Here is a 21,952-nt window from a genome sequence, read left to right on the forward strand (position 1 = left end):
CCAGGCGGGGGGCAATTGAGCCCGCCTCCAAGAAGCAGAAGAAACGCCGCGAGGAGCGCGGCCGACAAAGGAGCCGATCCCCCCGCCGAGAGAAGAACCTCCCCAGACTGAGAAGTCCGCCCCGACAGCAGAGGCGATCTCAGCAAAGGACCCCTCCTCGGCCGAGGTCCCCACCACGGCCTCGGACGTACCCGGGAAAGTACGAGAACTACACACCCGTCAACGCTCTCCGGGCCGAAATCCTGATGGAAATCGAGGGTTGGGACTTCTTCCGACCCCCGCCTCCTATGCGAGACACGGGATTCTCCCGGAATCCCAGGAAGTATTGCCGCTTCCACCGAGATCGTGGGCACGACACGGAGGACTGCTACCAACTCCGGGATGAGATAGAAGCGCTCATCCGACGGGGAGTACTCAACCGGTTCGTGAGGAACCGACCTGAGGAAAGGAGGCCGGCGGAGAATGTCGCACCAACCGAAAATCCGGGCGACAACAGGCCCATCGCCGGCACCATCAACATGATCGGGCGGGCCTCGGCAGGAACGGCCACCCAGGGAGCACCCCCGAAGCGCCCACGTACTGGTGAAGTCATCTCGTTCTCGGACGAGGACTTAGAAGGGGTCGAAACCCCCCATGATGACGCCGTGGTCATCTCTATGATTGTAAATAGGTTTGATGTAAAGCGTGTCCTAGTTGACAATGGAAGCTCAGCCAACATTTTGTATTATCATGCCTACCAAAAAATGGGATTGACAGAAGGACATCTCCGGAGAGTCAATGCCCCGTTGGTTGGGTTTACCGGAGATGCAGTCCCGGTTGAAGGTGAGGCTAGCTTCCTTGTCACAGTCGGCCTCGCCCCCCGGGAGAGCACTGTGAGGATGGACCTCCTGGTGGTCCGTCTGCCCTCGGTCTACAACGCCATCCTTGGGCGCCCAGGGCTAAATGCCCTTCGAGCCGTGGTTTCAACTCGCCATTTGCTCATGCGGTTCCCCACCGACCAAGGAGTAGGCGAGGTCCGCGGAGACCAGCTGGTCGCCAAGCAATGCTACATGGCGGCCCACCCAGTAAAGCAACCAGCCGAGGCGCCGGACCACCCGATGGGCCCTTCGCTGCCCATAGAAACCCTCGATGCGAGGGACACCCTCTGGAAGAAGCAAGTAGAGCCCGGTGAGCTCCTTATTCAAATCCCACTACAAGAAAATTTTTCCGAGCTAACTGTGCAGGTCGGCTCCGGCCTCGGCGCCCGCGAGAGGGATTGCCTTGTCAGCTTCCTGCGGGACAACGCTGACGTCTTTGCCTGGTCGCCTGCGGACGTGCCGGGAATTGACCCTGGAGTCATGGTCCACCGACTCCATGTAAGGCCGACCAGCAGGCCTGTGAAGCAGAAGAAAAGAGGCTCTGCTCCGGAACGACAACGGGCTGCAGCTGAAGAGGTGGACAAGCTCCTCGGAGCCGGTTTCATCCGGGAGGTCTCCTTCCCGGACTGGCTCGCCAACATAGTCCTCGTAAAGAAGGCCAACGGAAAATGGCGTATGTGCGTGGACTACACCGACTTGAACAAGGCCTGCCCAAAAGACAGCTTCCCCCTCCCGAGCATCGACCAGCTCGTCGACTCCACTTCAGGACACCAACTGCTAACTTTTATGGACGCCTTTTCAGGATACAATCAAATCCGAATGGCGCCAGAAGACGAGGAGAAGACGGCCTTCATCACCGATAAGGGCACCTACTGCTACAAGGTGATGCCCTTCGGCCTGAAAAACGCTGGGGCCACCTATCAGAGACTGGTCAGCCAAATTTTTAAAGACCAGATCGGCCGGAACATGGAAGTCTATGTGGACGACATGCTGGTAAAGAGCCGAGCGGCGGAACACCACATAGCCGATCTCAACGAGACATTCGCCAAGCTCAGAAGGTACCAAATGAAACTCAATCCGGCGAAGTGCGCGTTCGGGGTCACCTCGGGCAAGTTCCTGGGTTTCATAGTGACCCAGCGCGGAATTGAAGCCAACCCGGAGAAAATCTGGGCACTGCAAGAGATGTCGCCTCCAAAGACAGTTAAGGAGGTGCAACGGCTCGCGGGGCGGGTTGCCGCCCTCGGAAGGTTCGTCTCTCGGTCAGCCGAGCGATGCCTCCCCTTCTTCAAGAGCCTCAAACGACCGAAAGACTTCCGATGGACAGAAGAATGCCAGCAGGCCTTTGAAGAGCTTCGGAGCCTTCTGGCCTCTCCCCCGCTGCTTACCAAGCCCCAGAAAGGCGAGATCCTTTACTTATATCTGGCCGTCTCTCCAGCTGCAGTGAGCTCAGTTCTCGTCCGGGAAGAGGACAAGCTCCAAAAGCCGGTCTATTACACCAGCCGGGTTCTCAGGGATGCTGAGACTCGATATTCTAAACTTGAGAAGACCATCTTCGCTCTCATCATCTCGGCTCGGAGACTCAGGCCTTACTTCCAAGCCCACACGATAGCCATATTGACCGACCAGCCTATGAAGCAAATACTGCAGAGGTCGGATCGTGCGGGGAGGATCGCCAAATGGGCAGTCGAGCTCGGGGAATTCGACCTCGAATATCGGCCCAGGCCGGCTATCAAAGCTCAGATACTCGCCGACTTCATCGTGGAGTGCACCCTTTCGGACGACCCCGAGAGGCCACCCGAATCCGTAAAGGAGGCCCCGAGGCAGCCATGGGTCTTGCACTCGGACGGGTCTTCGACCTCGGGGGGTAGCGGGGCCGGACTCATCCTCACCAGTACAGACGGAGTGGTGGCAGAGCAAGCTTTGCGCCTCGAATTCCCGGCCTCGAACAATGAGGCGGAGTATGAGGCTCTCATCGCCGGGCTCAAGCTGGCGAAAGAACTAAAAGTGGAAGACCTGACGGCCTTCAGCGACTCCCAGCTGGTAGTGAACCAGATCCAAGGAGACTTCGAGGCTAAAGAGCCATCCATGCAAAAGTATCTCCAAAAGGTGCGGGAACTCATATCTACCCTGAATTCCTTCAATATTCAGTACATTCCCAGAGCGGAGAACCTCAGGGCAGACCAGCTATCCAAATTGGCAACCTCCCGCATGAGCGAGCTTCCCAAGGGAACAGCGCTCGAATATCTTCAGATCCCCAGCACGGAGGAACCCGAGCCCACCATGTGCATCGACTCCGAGCCAAGCTGGATCGATGGGCTCGTCTGCTACCTTCAGGACGGAACCCTACCTCACGATGAGATGGAGGCTCGCCGAATCAAGCGCCAGGCTCCCCGGTATGTCTTGTACGAGAATAAACTCTATCGACGATCATTTACTTCTCCCCTTCTCAGATGCCTCCGCCCCTCCGAGGCGGACTATGCCCTCCGGGAGGTCCATGAAGGGATCTGCGGAAATCACCTGGGGGGTCGGGCACTAGCCCATAAAGTCCTGCGACAAGGATATTATTGGCCCACACTCCAGAAGGATGCAACAGATTTCGTCCGGAAGTGCGATCGGTGCCAACGAAACGCCAATATCCAGCGCCGACCCTCAGCTCTGCTGACCTCCATCATCGCCCCCTGGCCGTTTGTCCAATGGGGGATCGACATCCTGGGGCCCTTTCCCCTGGCCACCGGACAGAGAAAGTTCCTGGTCGTCTCCATCGACTACTTCACCAAATGGGTTGAGGCTGAACCCGTCGCCCGGATCACCGAGCAAAAGATGCGGGACTTCATGTGGAAGTCCATAATCTGCAGATTCGGACTACCCCGTATCCTTATATCTGACAATGGTCGACAATTTGACAATGTTCATTTCAGGAAATTTTGCTCTGAGCTCGGCATTGATCACCGTTTCACCTCAGTCGCTCACCCCCAGACAAACGGAGAAACTGAGGTAACTAATCGCACTATTTTGCAGGGACTCAAGGCTAGGCTTGATCGGTCCAAAGGACAGTGGGTTGAGGACTTGTACAATGTTCTTTGGGCGTACCGGACCACGTTCCGACTGCCCACGGGAGAGACCCCCTTCAACCTAGCATACGGCACTGAGGCCGTCATCCCGTTGGAGATCGGCCTGCCTTCTCCAAGGGTGGAGCATTACGACCCCAACACCAATTCTTCCCAGCTCAGGAGCAACTTGGACCTCGTCGAAGAGACAAGAGAGGTTGCCCGGGTCCGCATGGCGAGATACCAACAGCGAACGGCCCAGTACTACAACTCTAGAGTCAAGCCCAAGCTCTTCAAACTGGGGGACCTCATCCTCAGGAGAGCCGAGGCTTCTCAACCGACTGAGCAAGAAAAGCTCGCCCCAAATTGGGAAGGGCCGTATCAGATCGCCCGGGTACAACGACCAGGGGCGTATAAATTAAAGTCCCTAGAGGGGACCCTGATCCTGCGAAGCTGGAACTCCGAGAATCTACGAATGTACTACCAGTAAAATCCCTAGGGGTTCAAGACAATCAGGACAATGGACTCAGCTTCCTTTTCGCAAACAATTCTCTTATCTTGATGGCTGTAATTCTCTTCTAATATTGGGTCGTCTGTGATCCTCAGATTCCCCGGCCAAAATCGGGATGCCTCGAGGCTCGACCGTAGAGTCCCAAACTCCCTTGACCTCGGGAAGAATCGCAGGACGACGAAACATCGACTTGGCGCGAAATTCCCTCGACTAAGGTCAGGATGCCCCGGTTCGTCAGGATGCCCCGAGACGTCGGGATGCCCCGGCTATAGGGATGTTCGAGACGTCAAGATATGAGTACGGTCCTCTCTGACCAGACGAGCTCGGCTCGTTCTCCATCAACTTCCATCTATGAGCACGGTCCTCTCTGACCAGACGAGCTCGGCTCGTTCTCCATCAACTTCCACCTATGAGCACGGTCCTCTCTGACCAGACGAGCTCGGCTCGTTCTCCTACCTCGACTAAGGTCGGGATGCCCCGAGGGTCGACCGTAGAGAACCAGACTCCCTCGACCTCGGGAAGGCGCCGTGAGGGGTGGAAAGGGTGGCTCCACCCGGGGCGCCACAAAGTGGACCCCCGGGAGCGGTCGACGATCCCCGATCCCCGAAGCGAGCAATCCCTCGACTAAGGTCGGGATGCCCCGAGGGTCGACCGTAGAGAACCAGACTCCCTCGACCTCGGGAAGGCGCCGTGAGGGGTGGAAAGGGTGGCTCCACCCGGGGCGCCACAAAGTGGACCCCCGGGAGCGGTCGACGATCCCCGATCCCCGAAGCGAGCGACCCCTCGACTAAGGTCGGGATGCCCCGAGGGTCGACCGTAGAGAACCAGACTCCCTCGACCTCGGAAAGCGTCGCAGGTCGGTAGAGCGTGCCCAGACCCGCCGACCTGACGAACGATCCCTCGACTAAGGTCGGGATGCCCCGAGGGTCGACCGTAGAGTCCCAAACTCCCTCGACCTCGGGAAGCACCACAGGTCTGCAAAGCGTCCACGGACTCGCCGACCTGACTCAAGATCCCTCGACCAAGGTTGAGGCGCCCGAGGTCCTACCATGGGGTCTGAAACTCCCTCGACCTCGCAGAAAGCTACAATTCAATGAAGCCTCGCCAAATCCTCTCAACCTCGGTGGGCGCTGTTGGGTCCGTGAGAAACCCGAGCCCCCCTTTAAGTCAAAATGACTCCGGAGGTCGACGAGGAAAGGAGGCAACCTACTCCACCATGCGAAGCATAACTCCGAGAATGCAAGAGGTACGTCTAACTAGATGCCCTCCTTGTCAAATTTTATCTACATACTGCTGAGTGGAATCTCAACGTTGGAGTCTTATCACGCCCCAAAGCCGGGCTTCTCCAATAGGTCGGCTTAAGACTGACCCCCTAACTACGCTATGTATGCTCCATTCGTCAAGTCTCCGCAATTTGTGCAAAGGCTTCATAAATTAGGGCCCAACCCGGCTCTTCTACGTAAACTCCGACGTCCGGCTGAGAAAGTGGTCCCGGCCACGAGTGTACCAGCCAAACACGGGTACCAAGGCAATCTCTGGAAATCCCGGCCTTGCTCACCGAAATCTCGGCAGAATCCGAGAACGATAACTACGAAAATCTTCGGCAATAACTTGTTTATTAGCCCGCGCTCCCTACGAGGGGTTCGGAGTTGAGTTCGGAGATCCGGCTAAACTCTCCGAATAGCAGCACGCACAGACCTAGTCCGGTCTTACTTAAAGGGCCAAGGCCCGACCTCGAGCCCTTGAGATTTTCTTGAAGGCTAAACGTGATGACTTTCACGACACTCAGATCCGAGCTATAGGACTTAGAGAAATTTTCTAAAAAACCTAAGACTCGGAGCTCCTTTTGGTCGGAATGACTGGAACCCGAGAAGGCTAAGACATAGCCCGGAAAAAGAGGGCAACTTCGTTAAGCAGCCCGGAAATTAAAATACAAAGTTAGAGGTCGTCGAGGCGGTTAGCTAAAGCTCTAGCCTCATCCACGACAACAGAGGGAAAGATGAACACGGAATGACAAAAATATCTTTTCATTAACAAAGGGCCGGAAGGCCAATTACAAAATTGGAAGTCGGCCACTCAAGGGCCGACCCCGGGTACAACGAAAAAGAAAAGAAAAATACGCTAAGTCCTAAGCGGCGGGAGCAACATCCGGGGGGTCGTCCGGCACATTGATGACCTCGTGATCTTCATCCGGAACAGGCTCGGGGTCGGGGGCAGGGGCTTCGGGCACCGGCTCCGGGACGGCGTCCACCTCGGCCGCTGGAGCCGCCTCCACGACATCGTCCGCCTCGGCCACCCCCGTCGAAGGCTCGGCGGGGTCTTGTTCATATATTCCCGCCTCGGATGTCAGGATGGCGGGAAGGGCTTCCACGTCGGACCCCCAGCCCAGGTCCTCCCTCGGACGGACCGTCGAAAGGTCGTACTGAGGGCAGTACCGGCGCATCTGCGCCCGGAAGTTCTCGAAGCCCCGGAGGAAACTGTCCACCGTCTCCTCCTCCAACATGTCGCGGAACTCTTGCGACTCTTTGAAGAGTTCCACGGCATGTTCGGCTCGTTCGAGCGCCCTCCTCTCCCGGGCCTCAAGTTGCTCGATTCGGAGGCGGGAGACCCCGTCCTCATACTTGAGGGCCGCGACCTCGGTCTGGACCTCCCCCAAGCGCGCCTCCGTACCGCGCATGGCCGACCTGGTCAGGGCGTGAGCCGCCCTCTCCTCCTCAAGCGCCCCCGCCATAGCAAGGCGCTCGGCCTCGGTGGCCGTCCTCCGAGCCTCGGCATCGGCCAATGCCGCCTCCAGCTCGGCGACTTTCTTCTTGGCCGACTCCAACTGTTGGCCGAGCCGCCAGGCCTCATCTTGACAGCCTTGGGCGATAAACACCAAGGCGTCGAGCTCGTGGACATGCTGAAAAGAAAGGAACGAAGATATCGTGAGTTGAAAAGCATATGAACTCGCCAATGACTCAAGGCAATCAAGGAAAGAAACTTACTCGGGCAGTGTTGCAGTAGGCGCCGTTGACGACCTCCTCCAGCGGAATGTTCCGGAACTCGGCCCGGTCCGCTGGGAGCATCACACGCCGCAACACGGAGCGTGCGACCTCGGCATTACGAAAAGCCGAACTCCCCTCGGGAATAGAGGAGTCCGGCTCGACTGACTCTTCTCGGAAAGCCCGGGAAGAGCTCGGCACGATCGAGCCCGAGGTCCCGGAGCCGCTCGCTTCGGGGCCTCGGGCAAGCCCGGGTTCTGGCTGCTGCGGCCGGGCCATGGACGACTCCCCCCGCTGGGCAGGGGGGCAGGGCAAGGAAGGGCCGATGGGCCCGCGTCGCTGGCGACCCGCGCCCGCCTCGGCTCGGCTGCAGAGGCCCCCGCCTCGGGGCCACTCCTCCCGGCCGACGTAGAGGCGCCGTCCGTCCTCGCCCTCTTCCGAGGCTGGGGCGTGGCTCCCCCGGCCTCGGCTTCTCGCCTTCTCAGGCGAGAAAAAAGTGATGTGTTGCTGGTCGGCAGGCGGGGAATATCTGAGATCAAAATTTCGTTAAGTGTCAGACCAGTGACAGTAAAAGCAAAGAACGAAGAAAAAATAAAATAATGTAACCACCCTTACCCTCGGGGCGCGCCGAGCTCAGACCTACGCTCGCCAGGGCGTCCTCCCGCAGGAGCTCGGTCAGGTCGTTGCCCCTCCCGAGGGCTCGCACGGAGTCCAGGGTCCTCAGCTCCCTCCTCGAGGGCTCGGAGAGCTTATTGAGGGTCTTCAACCGAGGGTCCCTCCACCTCGGGTCGAACCCCCAAGGCGCCTCGGACGCCAGGAAGAAAAACTTCCCCTTCCACTCATGAATCGAGGAAGGGGCACCCTGGAAGAGTGACATACCGCCCCGAAAGGCGAAGTATAGCCACCCTGCGTCCGCCGGGTTCTTCTTTAACAGAAAACACCGGCGGAAGAGGCCTACCGAGATCGGGATCCCGTGCCCGAGGCACAGGGACAAGAACCCGATTATGGTCCTCCACGAGTTCGGAGCCAACTGCGCCGGGACGAGCTGGTACTCGGCCAGCAGCTGGCTCACGAACTCGTGGGCGGGAAAACGCAGGCCAGCCCAAAGTGTCTCGCGGTAGACCGCGATCCGACCTGGGGGCGGCTGCGTCACCCTGTCCTCCAGCCCCGCAGTTTCAAGACGAAACCCGGGCTGGAAGAAGAACCGGGAGCGGATCAGCTCCAACTCCTCCCCCGACAGGCTCGATCCCACTTCCTCAGGACCCAAACCCATTCCCACAGAAGAACGAAATAAAAGTTAAAAAAAGCGGAAAATGGAAGCTGGGGAGGAGAAGAAAAGAGGAAACCCTAGTGAAAACAGGGTGAAAACCTACTGGACATCGCCGGAAATTGCTCCGGGCACCGACGGCAAGGTTCGGTTGAGGAAGGAAGTAAGGGAGAAAGATAACGAAAATGAGAAGCAGCCAAACAAGACCTTTAGGGCAACCTCGAGGGGTTTATATAGACCCCCCTGACGGCCCAGATCGACGGGGTCGGTTCCCATCCCCCGATCGTGTTGCGCCACGTGTCGACCTCGGAAGCCGAGGCACCGTATTCACTCCGGATTAATAAATCAGGTACGAAATCGAAGCGTTGTCCCGTCGGATCTCGGGGCCTCATCATGGGTCCGCAAAATCAAATCATCTTGAGGAACGAGCGGACGCCGCCCCCGCTCCCCTCATTTAATAAGATCTGGGACACGTGGAGCCTCGATGTGGCCTCCACCTCTCCGGAATTATGATCTAGTAACACGAAATCGGAAGCGTCCGACCTTGGGTCACGCCGCGTGTCCGTTTTAAACCCCGTAACGGCACACTCATTAATGAGCGAGAAGCCTCGATTACGGGATCGAGGCACCGCCTCGACGAGCTCGAGGACCCCCATCATTAATCCGCCGTAAAGCGATCCTGGCGATTCAAGAGACGCCACCTCCGCTTCAAGAAGCGTAATGATACGAGCTTCATCATAAGCTCACTGAATAAAGCAGCCCCGAGACGCCAAAGGGCGCAGGTTTCACCATGAAAGCTCCGAGAAGCGCAAGGGGGCGGACGAGACTCGCCCCCCAACCTTAGTGACAGACTTTACTTCCCACGTCCGAGCCCACAAGTCGCTCGAACTCGGAAGTCGGGGGTAGTGTTGGGGGGAATAAGATTTTTTCCCAAATGACATAAATGCCCCTAAGAAGCCGTACAACTTCCGACCCCGGACGGCCGAAGTCGGCGCCCGACTTCGGAACGCCCGACCTCGAGACCTCCGACCTAAGAAAAACCCCAATGTTCGAGGTCTACTCTTGTCAGCCACCTACTACGGCCGTGCGCCTCTGAGGTCTGGCCGAGGACCATACCCTGACGCCCCTCTGGCATTTATTGCGCATGGTCGCTGTAACTCTCCGGCTTACTCCACAATAAATGCGGATCTCCGGCTTACTCCACAATAAATGCGGATCTCCGGCTTACTCCACAATAAATGCGCATGGCTCCTGTCATCTACGGACTCTCAGCTCTCCACGGTAAATCAGCCCAGCAGAGTCTAGTCAATTATGATAAGTCTCCGATCTCGGCCATACCTCCGACACCAATGCAATAATTCGCCTGATAGCGTGCTAGTTCGGGCTGTACGACGCCCTCACCGCCGATATCAGTGCAATGATTCGCCTAACCGTGCGCCGACCCGAATGACATGCCGAGCCGTACTACGGCTTCGCCCTGTTACATCGCAGGTAAACCGACCCCCGCCTATAAAAGGGAGCCTTGGCCTCTCAGGAGGGGGTTAAAAAAATTGAAGCACTCTACAGACACTGTTCATCTCCTTTCTACACTACTTGCCCCCTCCCTGACTTGAGCGTCGGAGGGCCGGCGCCGGAAAACCCGGCCACCGGCTCGTGTGCAGGCACCCAGACGGAGGACGCCACCAGCTGACGGATCCCCGCCTCGCCGCGTGGGCCAGCCGTCCCTTCTCTCCGACCGCCTCAGACGGAGGACGCCGCTCGCCGACGGACCGCCGCCCCGCCGTGAGAACACGCCGCTCCCTTTCCTCGACCGAAGATTGCCCTCGGGTCTAATTTCCAGCAACATTTATCAAAACTATTGTACATATTTAATAAGCTAAAAAAAAAAGAAGCATGCTATGTACGTGCCTATTTTAGGACATCATCCAAAAGGAACGTCCTCTCCTCCCAAGAAAAAATATAATTATGCAATAGTTTTTCTTTTAAGTGAAGTAGCTAAAGCACACTAAGTGGTCGGACAATAACAGCATATGATTTCTCAATAATTGCAACATACTTGAAAATAATTAATCCTGAAAATATACTCATGAGAAAACTATAATCATTCTGTTGCTTAAAAAAAATAAACAAAAATTAGTTCATTAAAGATTTTTAATTTTAAGAAACAAATTTCAATGAAAATATAGAAAAAATGGTTTAAATACAAATTTGTTGTTTTATTAAAAATTATGAAATAATGGAGCTAGCTATTTAATTTTCCTATTTAGGTAAACATATGTTAGTTAAATAGTAAAATGAAATGTCCTTCATGAGAAATTTTTGATTTTCAAAGACATTCAAGGTCCTAAGACCAATTCAGAATCTTTTATTTTTTAAAAATTTTTTTTGATACTTCACAATCTGTCACAATCTAGAATTTGTCAAGGAACAAGTTGACATTATTTCACAGCGATGTTCTTTGTACACAAATCTAGAAGTAGAAAAGCATACTCATCATAGTTTAATTCCAAAACAAATTGACTTGTGTATGTATTCTTATCAATAAGATAATTATGCTTCATTTGTATTTCATTTCCATATAGTTTAATTCTTCTTCTGATCATATTAATTCTTCTATATAGTCAAAAGGATATCGTTGAAATGCCTCTATTTTTAATATTATCTTTACTTTAAATCATCTCTTTCAGAAAATTCTATGGCTTTCCAGAGTTTGATAATTTGACAGCTATATATATGTGGTTCTCACACCTGATGGGCACAACCAGAAGTTCTTTTTTTTTATTTTTTTTAAATTATATATACGTGGTTCTAGTTGATGGGGGCAACTAGCAGTTCCCTATGGACGTACTATATGCCACCTTCAGCGTTGTCAACGTGGCTATCATAAAATTATAGCCTTACAATCAAGAATATCCTCCCTTTAAATTTGGTGAAGTATTTTATCTTATTCCATAAACCTTTCGTTCTCCCCACCACACAATACCTCACTAAATGAAAAGATAGAAGTCAAACATCTGTATGAAACTTAGGTGCATCACTAACTCCCAAATGATAACGCCAACATGAAAGACTTGGTAACAAATTAAAAAGGATTCAATAAAAAAAAAATTGAAAAGGAACAGGTTTAATCGTTTGCCAAGTTCCCAAGAGCACAGACCCCAGCACCTTTTCCATTAAACCACACATTAGATGAAAAGTTTGGCGGACTAAAAATTTATAGCTGTAGCTTTTAGCATCACAAAGTCTTTTAGCACTCAAGTAACCAGGAAGAAGACTACTTCAATACGTGGAGGGCAACAAGGTTTTAGGGCACACTAGAACAATACACACTCCATCCGTTATTGCTGCAGTGATAAAAGCCATGCATGAGTTGCCTACTTCTTGGCCTTCTTCTTCTCCATGACAAAGAAGAAGAGCAGCGCCACCACCGAGAAGGCCGAGAAGCATCCCGCGGCGATGTCGAGCGAGGCATGGTGGCCGGTGATCCCGACGACATCAAACAGGTTGGTGGTCTTCTTGGCATCAGTTGTCTGCCCGTAAGCGAGCTCGGTATCGGAGGCATCGACCACGTATGCCCGCACGAAGTAGGTGGCGGTGGGCACGCTGCGGTCGACGGTGTACTCAAAGCTCCCGCCGCCGGCGTAGGGCTGGTTGGTGATCTTGAACTGGCATGTCTTGTCCTTCTTGAGGTTGTCCTCAGTCTTGCGCCACCCCCGGTCTTTCTGGCTCACCGGCGCATAGCAGAGCTTCACCTTGACCTTCTCGTATGCCGCATCGGTGCTGGCCGGCAGGGAGCTGTTCAGCTTCCATGTAACAGTGATCTTATCTTCTCCAGCATACAGCACTGAATTATGTTCCCAAGAGGACATAACAAGATCAATGTTAGCTAGAAGTTACAAAGAGAATGATTTGTTCTTCGAGTGGATCAATATTTGATGAAGAGACTATGGACAGTTAGAGATATGCAATCTTTAATTTTGGTATGTTTAGCATGTAGTGGCTGCATTAATAAAGATTTCATGTCAAACAAGAGAAGATATATTTCATGTGGTTGTATTGTATTTTTATAGGATGTTTGATTATTCTTTCCACAGTAGAATATAAGGAATAACAGGTAAATATCCAGTGATCTAGAGTTGTTTTCCTTCCCCACCTGCATGTCCTCGGCTCCAGCATATCATCATTCTTGAGTTTTATAGGAGGAAGAGAAGTTGTATTCAAACTTTCTAAGCGAATTAAAGAGAACTAGGAAAGCTATGCAGTTACTAATGTTTCGGATCACTAAGACATAGATCAGGCAAAAAGGATGCTAAATGTCTCAAGGCATGTTTTGAGAAAATATCAAAGCTTTCTAAATTTCAGGGTAAATTTTGATGAGATTGAGATGAGCTCATTTGATTTTTTTTCTAATTATTCTTTTTTATCCTGATTTCCTCTAATTAATCGCAGTCCCACAAGATAAGAAGCTAAAAGATGAAGGATCAAAATATGTAAACACCATCAAAGAACAAACTCAGGTTTTACACTCCTAAGATCTTACAGGATTGTGATGACATAGTGAAAATAATTACATAACAAAATTTTCTTTCCTTTTCTAGAAAAATAATAGATCTGAAAATCCTTTTTTGAGAGAAAGCAGATCCAAAAATCACATATAGATAATAAAACCAACATCTATTAGTATTATCATTTAGAGAGAGAGAAGAGGAGAGAAAAAAAAGAAGGGTACAAACCTTGACCAGATTTTGGAGATGCGGTCACTATGAGAGTCTCTTTAAGGTCGGAGAAGTGCACTGATCCCATGGAAGACCCTACATAGCAGATGAGGAGGAGAAAGGCAGTAGCCTGATTTGAGAGCAGACGAGCCATTTCCCTTTCCCAAGTGAAGAAGAAGAAGAAGAAAGAAAGAAAGAAAGAAAGAAGTCTTCTTTGTCTTCAACTATGGATCTCTCTGGTTTGGTGAGGGAAACAAAGGGTAGACGACCTCTTATAAATAAAGCCCACAGTCCCAAACAACCGACCAATGGGAAACTGTCTCGTTAGGCAAAAGTCAGATGTGATGAAACACTTTGCCTCCTAAAAGGGGCTCTTTAAGGGCCCCAAGGGATGGTGAGGGAGGGATTTTTCTCAAGTTTTAAGTCGTCGTCTACTAATCCTTTCTCTAATACTAATACAAGGAGATTAAGTCTTTGATGTCTCTTAGCTTTGTCTAAAGGGCATGGAGAACTTTTTGACTTGGCTCCTGGTGGTGGCTTCATAATGTAAGAATTGACGTGATACCTTAGAACTGTGGGGGTGACAAATTAAGGATCGCGTGTTCGGCTAAGTATATTAAACCAGGAAATTCAACCAATACTTTACTGCCACTTGTGTGGTTCATGCATGACAGTGGTGTTTGTGGTTTTACGTGGCAGAGAGGATTGTGTTTTATTTTGGTGTTTGGTGTACAAGGGGAGTCAGCTGTATTGGCTACAAGTATCTTATTTTATCCTTCGTTGTCGATGCCAGTTTTTCCTCATGTATTGGAAGGAAGGAAAGATCACAAAAGAATAAAGGATGAACAAAGCCAACGCGTTATTAAACTGCCGTTTGGCAGGATTCTAAAGTTGGTGGCATGAGATGAACATTTGTGTTATCTTTTCCGATCCATGGGAGCCACCTTTGATTAACAAACAACAAACTTTGTGACACTAAAAAATATATTCAATAAAATATTCCTTAAATTTCTGATATCATTTTTGACCTTTATTAAATTAGGAAGTGTTGTTTCCTTCTTGGAATCAACATGGCGAATTGACAATTAAGTGCATACATGATACATTCCCATGATTTGTACTTTTGCGGCAAAGAAAATTAAGATGACAAATTATATCTGATCAAATAATTTATGTCAAAAATGAAAGGCTATATGTGTAGAGTGGCATGGAGCTCCTCTAAGCACAAATTTCGGTGAACGAAGTAGTGATGAGTTACAAGGATTTTTATGTTTCTGCTATTGTATCGGTTACCAAGAAAAAAAAAATTCTGCTATTTTATCTCATTTATTTTTTATTTTTGAAGAAAAATCTCTTTTTCTCTATTCTGATGTAAAGAATTGACAAAGGGTGACCATGATAATTACATGGCTTAGAATAGATTGGACTACAGATGGGATATGGTCGTCAAGCATAAATAAGTCATTGATTGATTTCTCATGTGATCGCAGTTTGATGGAGAAATTATTTGTTGGACCAGATCCACCGGCTCAGTGGTGGACCAATCCAACCATGGAGCAACATGCAGACACGAAGAAAAAAAAAAAGAGGAGAAAAATTGGAGCAATACAGAAATATTTGTGCGTATTGCTATGCAGTTGGACTGGCCCATAGCCAATCTAGTGGACCTGATCCAATCAATAATTTTTTAGTTTGATGAGCTGGTTCTACTATTTCTAGTGCCATTTCAAACTATGGGTTTTCTTGAATGAAATGTGATCAAAGAAGGAAGAGCATGAGCTCGAATTATCACTTGGCAAGACAAGATGCGGCATATATAATTGCATATACAGTGTTTCTAGGTTTTTTTTTATGTTTGAGTTGTATCTTTTATGTGAATGACTCACATTCTTTCGTGATGTCAACCATTGATCGTGCAATTGCCACTTCGTGACCTTTGTAGGTAGATAAAAGAAAGTTTGGAGTGCTTTGCGATATGTGCAATCTGCAATCCAATGGTTGATGTCGCAAAAGAAAATCAATTATTCTTTCGTATGAAAGATACAACATGAACCCTACAACACACGCACAGAGAATAGCGCCTCTTAAAACTTTCAAATATTCAATCTCACTAGACATGCCTTGGGCCATGGTCTATTATTGCTTTTGGAGATTAATTACCTTGGGCTCAAACAAGGATTAAGGATATGATCATTAGGGCAAGCCCCAATTCATATCTACAAATAGCTAGAAGTGGTTATAAGTTCGAAGCATCCCCATTATAATTTGCAAAAAAATATAAGAACTAAATTAAAACTTCAATTAACACTCTATATTAATCCAAACTTATGCTTTATGCACTCTAATATGCATCGAAGTGAAGCCCTAAATGATCTATGAGAATTTAAGGGCTGAAAAACAAATGGGGAACCACTCACATCATTACTGAAGTAACTTGGTAACAATTATCTATTACTTTAGCATTGATGCGATATGGAGCGTTGTTGTAGATATCTCACAAAGTCTTAGAGACATTCAATTTAAAAATAATGTTTTGGAAAGTTTAAAAAACCAAATCGACAAATTGAAAGTAACAAGACTTGAGAACCAATATTGTAATATATGCTAGAAATTACTCTAAGGGTGCTATTGCTTCACTTTTGCAGAGTGGACAATGCAAGCATTTCCACAAAGCAACAAATTTCGGCTTAATCTAGCTCTCTCTTGGTATTTAACATGAGCATATGGAAAGGTTATACTAGGATGCAACCTATTAATAAGGCTATGCATGACCTATCAAAAATACAATAGAATCATTAGGCTTTCTTTTAAGATCCTCAGCTACAACATAGTTTCAATTCTAATTTTTGGGAATACTTTCTACTAAGATGCGAAACCCTCGTAGGACTCCATAGCCTTGGAACTTTGTAGCTCAGTAGTGGTAATCTTAGATCTGCAAATCAGTAGCCTTACCTCTAGATAATAGGTCCTCGAGCTCAACCTATCATCTAGAAATCCTTTCCATCTCCTACTCCAAGTTATTCATCAAAATTAATAAATAAGAAAGTTAGGGTTTTACCTCAATTTAAGGAAATAAAGTGTAAAATTCCATGCTAAACTTCTTCTTGTCTGGATGACTCCTCTATGCAAAACCACGATCATTAATTAGAGGAGATTTGCATAGGAAATAAATGTTACAATAAAAAAATATGAGGAAGAGATTGAAGAAGGACAAGGTTAGCCTAATAGCGACATCTAGCGGCCCGAGTCAATTTGATCTGGGTGAGAACCGGCTATATTGTAAAATGAGAGTTTAATCAGAGCAAAGTTAGTAAAATAGTGGCCGTTAATGGTGGAAACTAGTGATGCCCAACAAAGGGTGTGGTGGAGGCCGACACGATGAGCGGTCACAAAAATTTAATTTTGGATCCTCTACTAGATTTAATTGAGAGACACATAAAGAGAAAATGAGAGAAAATGATCCTTTGCTAGGGTATAAGGGAGGGAAAGAGAAAGATGTTAGACAAGGAAGAATGGAAGCTAGAAACAGGAGAGAAGAAAAGGTTGATTTCATTCCTTTTTCTTACTTCATCACAGTACATATTAGTGGTATTTATGCATCTTTGAGCTAGATTAAAGTGTAACTAATCTAGCTATTAAGCAATGTAAATTGTAACTGAATGTAACTAATCTAAAATTCAAAAAGATGAAGCTTCCGAATCATAGAGTTCTGAGTTAGTTTCAACTGATTTTCGTTTCAACAGTTACTGTTATGAAACGTTTAAACCGTTTGAAAAGTTATGGCTGTTTGCACTAAGAGAGCCGTTGGAGCTCTCATGGGAAGAGGCTGCGTTGCTGGGAAGAGTTGACGGCAACACAAACACAGCAGGAAGATCTTGGAAGGAGTCGATGGTGCTGCTGGTAGTGACCTCAGTGGCTTTAGTATTTTGAGACTCTCCCTCAAGATGGGCATGGATGTTCAACGTGCCCATCTTGGATAGTAAGAAATGAAAGAAGATAGCAAGCAGAGCTTTTGTGAATATATCTGCTAATTGTAACTTTGAGCCAATATGTATTGGATTAATAACTCATGCTAGAACCTTTTTCCTAATAAAGTGGCAATTCAGTTCTATGTGTTTGGTCCTTTCATGGAAGACTGGGTTCTTGGTGATGTGAAGAGCAGCTTGATTATTACAATACACAAGTGCTGGCTGTGCATGCTGTATCTTGAACTCCTTTAGCAACGCAAGTAACTAGATAGCTTCGCAACTAGTGTGAGCTAAGGCCCGGTACTCTGCTTATGCAGAGGATCATGATACAGTGGCTTGTTTCTTGATCTTCCAGCTGACCAATGAGTCTCCAATGAAGATGCAAAAACTAGTAATAAATCTTCTTATTTCGGGACATGCTGCCCAATCTGAATCATTATAAGCTTTAAGATAAAAAGGAGATTGAGAGGAAAACAATATACCTTGGCCTATAGAGCCTTTCAAGTATCTCAAAACTTTGTGAGATGCATGTAATGGATTTGTGTTGGTTTATCCATGAACTGGCTGAGGACATTCACAGCATACGTTATATCTGGCCTTGTAATTAGTAGGTAAATGAGTTTGCCAACCAATCTTTTGTAACTTGTGACATCAACCAATGAATCTTTGGATGAATGTAATAATTTGTGATTGATTTTCATTGGAATTGTGACAAATTTGCTACCGAGAAATCTAGTGTCCTCTAGAATTTCGAGAGTATACTTTCTTTGACATAAGTGAATGCCAGTAGCCGATCTTGCAATTTCTAATCCCAAAAAGAATTTCAGAGTTCTCAAGTCTTTTATCTTGAATTAGGTATGTAGATATGCCTTGATTGAATCAATTGTTGTCAAACTATTATTGCCCACAATAATATCATCCACATAGACTATAAAAGCTACAAACCTATGCTCATCATCTCTTGTGAATAGGGAATAATTAGATTTTGATTGTTGAAAACCAATGGCAATAAGAGAAGAGAAAAATTTTGTGTACCACTGCCTAGAAGCTTGTTTTAGACCATAAATGGATTTGTGTAGTTTGTAAACCAAATTCTTGTTAAATGACTCTCCCTTAATCTGAAAACCCGGAGGTAATTTCATATATATTTCTTCATCTAACTCTCCATGAAGGAATGCATTATAGACATCTAACTGTCCCAAATGCCAATCATGAATTGCTGCTAAGGCAAGAAACACCTTGATGGTTCTGAGTTTTGCTACAGGACTAAAAGTCTCTTAGTAATCAAATCCTTCTCTTTGTGTATATTCCTTAGCCACCAATCTAGCTTTGTATCTTTCAATTGTTCCATCTGATTTAAGCTTGGTCTTGTAAACATACTTGCACCCTACAGCTTTCTTCCCCAGAGGTAAAGGAGTAATGGTCCGAGTTTTATTTTCCTCCAGAGCTTTTATTTCACCTCTCATTGCATCTTTCCAATGTTGAGAAGTTATAGCTTCGGTATATGTTTTGGGTTCTTTGATCAAAGAGAGGAAGAGTGTGTAGGCTTTGTGGGATGATAAAAGATTGTCATAAGATAAATGCTTGGGTAGAGGGTGGAAGGTAGAACATAAGCTTGAGTGTTCAACAGGTGCATTTGTGGCTAACTTGCAATAGTAGTCCTTCAAATAGCTCGGTGGAACTCTGATTCTACTAGATCTTCTAAGGGGAATATTAGTGTTGCGATGTTCATCCTGTGATGGTGACTCATTTTGCATGGTTAAGCCTATAGAACTAGATGCTGGAGAGTTGGAAGAATGATTCATTTCTGTTTGAATGAATTGACTTGGTAAGTATATGTCTGGTAAGGCTAGTGGTAAGGCCGGTTCTGATGGAGTTGATGAAGTTTCAAGTTCTTCGACACTGAAATTTTGAAAAGAAAAAGTGGATTCATAGAAGACAACATCTCTGGAAATGATACATGACTAAGCTTCTAATAAGTCATAGACTTTGTATCCCTTAATCTCAGTTAGATACCCAAGGAAAATGCATTTGCTAGCTCCGGGACTGAGCTTAGTTCTGTTGTGTTTGAGTGTGGAAACAAAGCACAAACATCCAAATACTCCTAAATGGGTATAAGAGGGAACGGAGCCAAAAAGGGTTTCATATAGAGGTTTGTTTTTGAGAGTAGGAGTGGGTATTCGATTGATTAGATAAATAGCTGTTAGGACAGCATCTCTCCAGAATTTTATTGAAAGTGAAGCTTGAAAGAGAAGGGCTCTAGCAACAGTGAGTAGATGCTGGTGTTTTCTTTCTACTATCCCATTTTGTGTTGTGGTGTATAAACACAAATTTTTTGATGTATAATTTCCTTGGAACTATAGAACTCGGGCATATGAAATTTCATGCCATTATCAGTTCTAATTTGCTTCACCTTGGCATTGAATTGAGTTTGAACCAAGTGAATGAAAATTTGCATAAGGTATCTAGCTTCAGATTTGAACTTCATGAGATATACCCAGGTTACTCGGCTATAATCATCAACTATGGTTAGAAAATAGTGATGACCTTGAATTGATGCTTGAGAATAAGGACCCCATATGTCACAATGTATTAAATCAAATGGAGAAGAAGTAACAGAGTTGCTCATATGAAATGGCTTTCTTTTTTGTTTAGCTAACTGACAAACAGTACATTGCATTGGCTTATATTCTTTTACATCAGAGACATGAGATTGAATTAAATTCAATCGATGATTGGATAAGTGTCCCAGTCTAAAATGCCAAAGATCAAAGGAATGTTTAGCTTTAGCATGAAGAACCTGACCTTTGGAAAATGAAGTATGCTTGGGAAGAGTAGTTTGGTTGACTACAGAACTTGGAAGGAGGAAATAAATACCATTATGAACTTTTGCAAGTCTAATCAATATCCATGAAGAGGGGTCCTGTATAAAACATAGTTTTTCCAAAAAAATAAGACATAAGGAAGCATCATGGGTGAGTTTACTGGCCGAGAGAAGATTAAAGGTAAAGAAAGGTACCCATAAAATATTTGTGAGTGTTAGATATTCTGATAGCTTCACATTGCCAATATGAGTCACTCTTGCCTTAGTTCCATTCGGCATCTGAACATGGACATGTGTTTCAGAAATTGTGGATGTAAAAAAGGAAATGGAGCAAACCATATGGTCATTGGCTCCTGTGTCAATTATCCATGGAGTTTCTTATTCTTTGACTGGTTTAGAATTCTGATTGATAGCAGAGAGTGCTGAAGAAGTAATGATGGAAGTGTAGGGGAGAGTAGTACCTGCCTTGTTGGCTTAAGAGTGAGTGTTTGATGATTCTATGGATGGCTTGGTCATCAGGAAAGGTGAGTCATTTGACTTAGGTTGATGAAGCATCTGAGCATTGAAAAGATCAATGAGTTGCTGCATTTGAGCTTAAGTGAGCACTATCTGAGATGAGATTGGCTCCTTTTCGTGGCTCTGAATGATTGCTTGATTTGTTGAATATTTGTTTGCAGTACTGTTGGGATTTTCAGATTTAATTTTGGTAAATTTGAAGTTGGGTAGAAATCCTATCAACCTATAGCATTTCTCTTTAGTGTGTCCAATTTTTCCACAATGATAACACACTAATTCAGACTTTTCTCTCCTTTTTGTATGTGCCACAGAAAATGCAGAGGATTTAGAGGTAGAAAGCATTAATGTACGTGCTTGCCTTTGCCTCTCCTTTTGTAAAACTAATGAGAAGGTTTTATCTAAAGAGGGCATAGGGCTCATAAGAATTATCTGACCTCTTATACTGTTGTATGAATCATTCAGTCCCATTAAGAATTTGAGCACATAATCCTTCTATTGGGCTTCACTGACAGTTCCTACTGCATTACATGTACAATGTCCACAAATACACGAAGGCAGTGGTCTATAGTTTTGTAATTCTTCCCAAATGGCATTGAGTTGAGTGAAATAATCACTTACTGATTGGGTTCCTTGCATAACCAAGCTGAGTTGTTGTTGAAGATGGTATATCCTCAAATTATCTGGTTGTGCAAACCGGGTCTCTAGCTTTTCCCATACTTCCTTTGCAAAATTTATATACAAAACACTAGATGCAATTTTTCTTGAAATGGAATTCAGAATCCATGAAAGGATCAAATTATTGCATCTCAACTAGGATAAGTAAAAGGGACTAGTTGATTCTGGTGTGGGAATAGTTCCATCAAGAAATCCCAGCTTATTCTTGATGGAATGGCCAATGTGAAGGATCTGTTCCATGAGAGATAGTTGGATCCAGTTAAAGGAGGAGTGATCACCACAGTGTTAGCATTATCACTGTGGTGAAGAAAAAATGGACTGTTTGGATCTTCGGAGGGAGAAGGGATGTGAGTTGAAGAGTAGGCAGGGGATACATGAGCTGAAGATTCTCCATCTGCCATTTTAGAACAATCCTAAGAAAAAGGAATGGTTGATATAGCTTACTGCATCTTCAAGGAAGAAGAAGAAGAAGCTTGATTTAAAATTCTAGCACTTACTCTGATACCATGTTAGAAAAGGAAGAACGGAAGCTGGAAACAGGGGAGAAGAAAAGGTTAATTTTATTTCTTTTTCTTACTTCATCACAGTACA

General features: G+C 46.9%; 1 protein-coding gene across 1 annotated transcript; it reads right to left on the reverse strand.

Annotated features, from left to right (window-relative positions):
- Positions 1-11,848: 11,848 nt before the first annotated feature.
- Positions 11,849-13,668, reverse strand: WR3 (nitrate transmembrane transporter). Its single transcript, XM_008795512.6, has 2 exons — positions 13,397-13,668; positions 11,849-12,507 (listed from the first exon to the last, which is right to left on the reverse strand). Exons 1-2 carry the CDS (start codon positions 13,530-13,532, stop codon positions 12,038-12,040), a joined length of 606 nt encoding a protein of 201 aa, XP_008793734.1. The 5' UTR covers positions 13,533-13,668; the 3' UTR covers positions 11,849-12,037.
- Between the last annotated feature and the right edge of the window lie 8,284 nt (positions 13,669-21,952).

Source organism: Phoenix dactylifera, chromosome 4, assembly GCF_051530095.1.
Source record: "Phoenix dactylifera cultivar Ajwa chromosome 4, Ajwa_hap1_PhDact_Kaust_v1.1, whole genome shotgun sequence".
Lineage (NCBI taxonomy): Eukaryota > Viridiplantae > Streptophyta > Magnoliopsida > Arecales > Arecaceae > Phoenix > Phoenix dactylifera.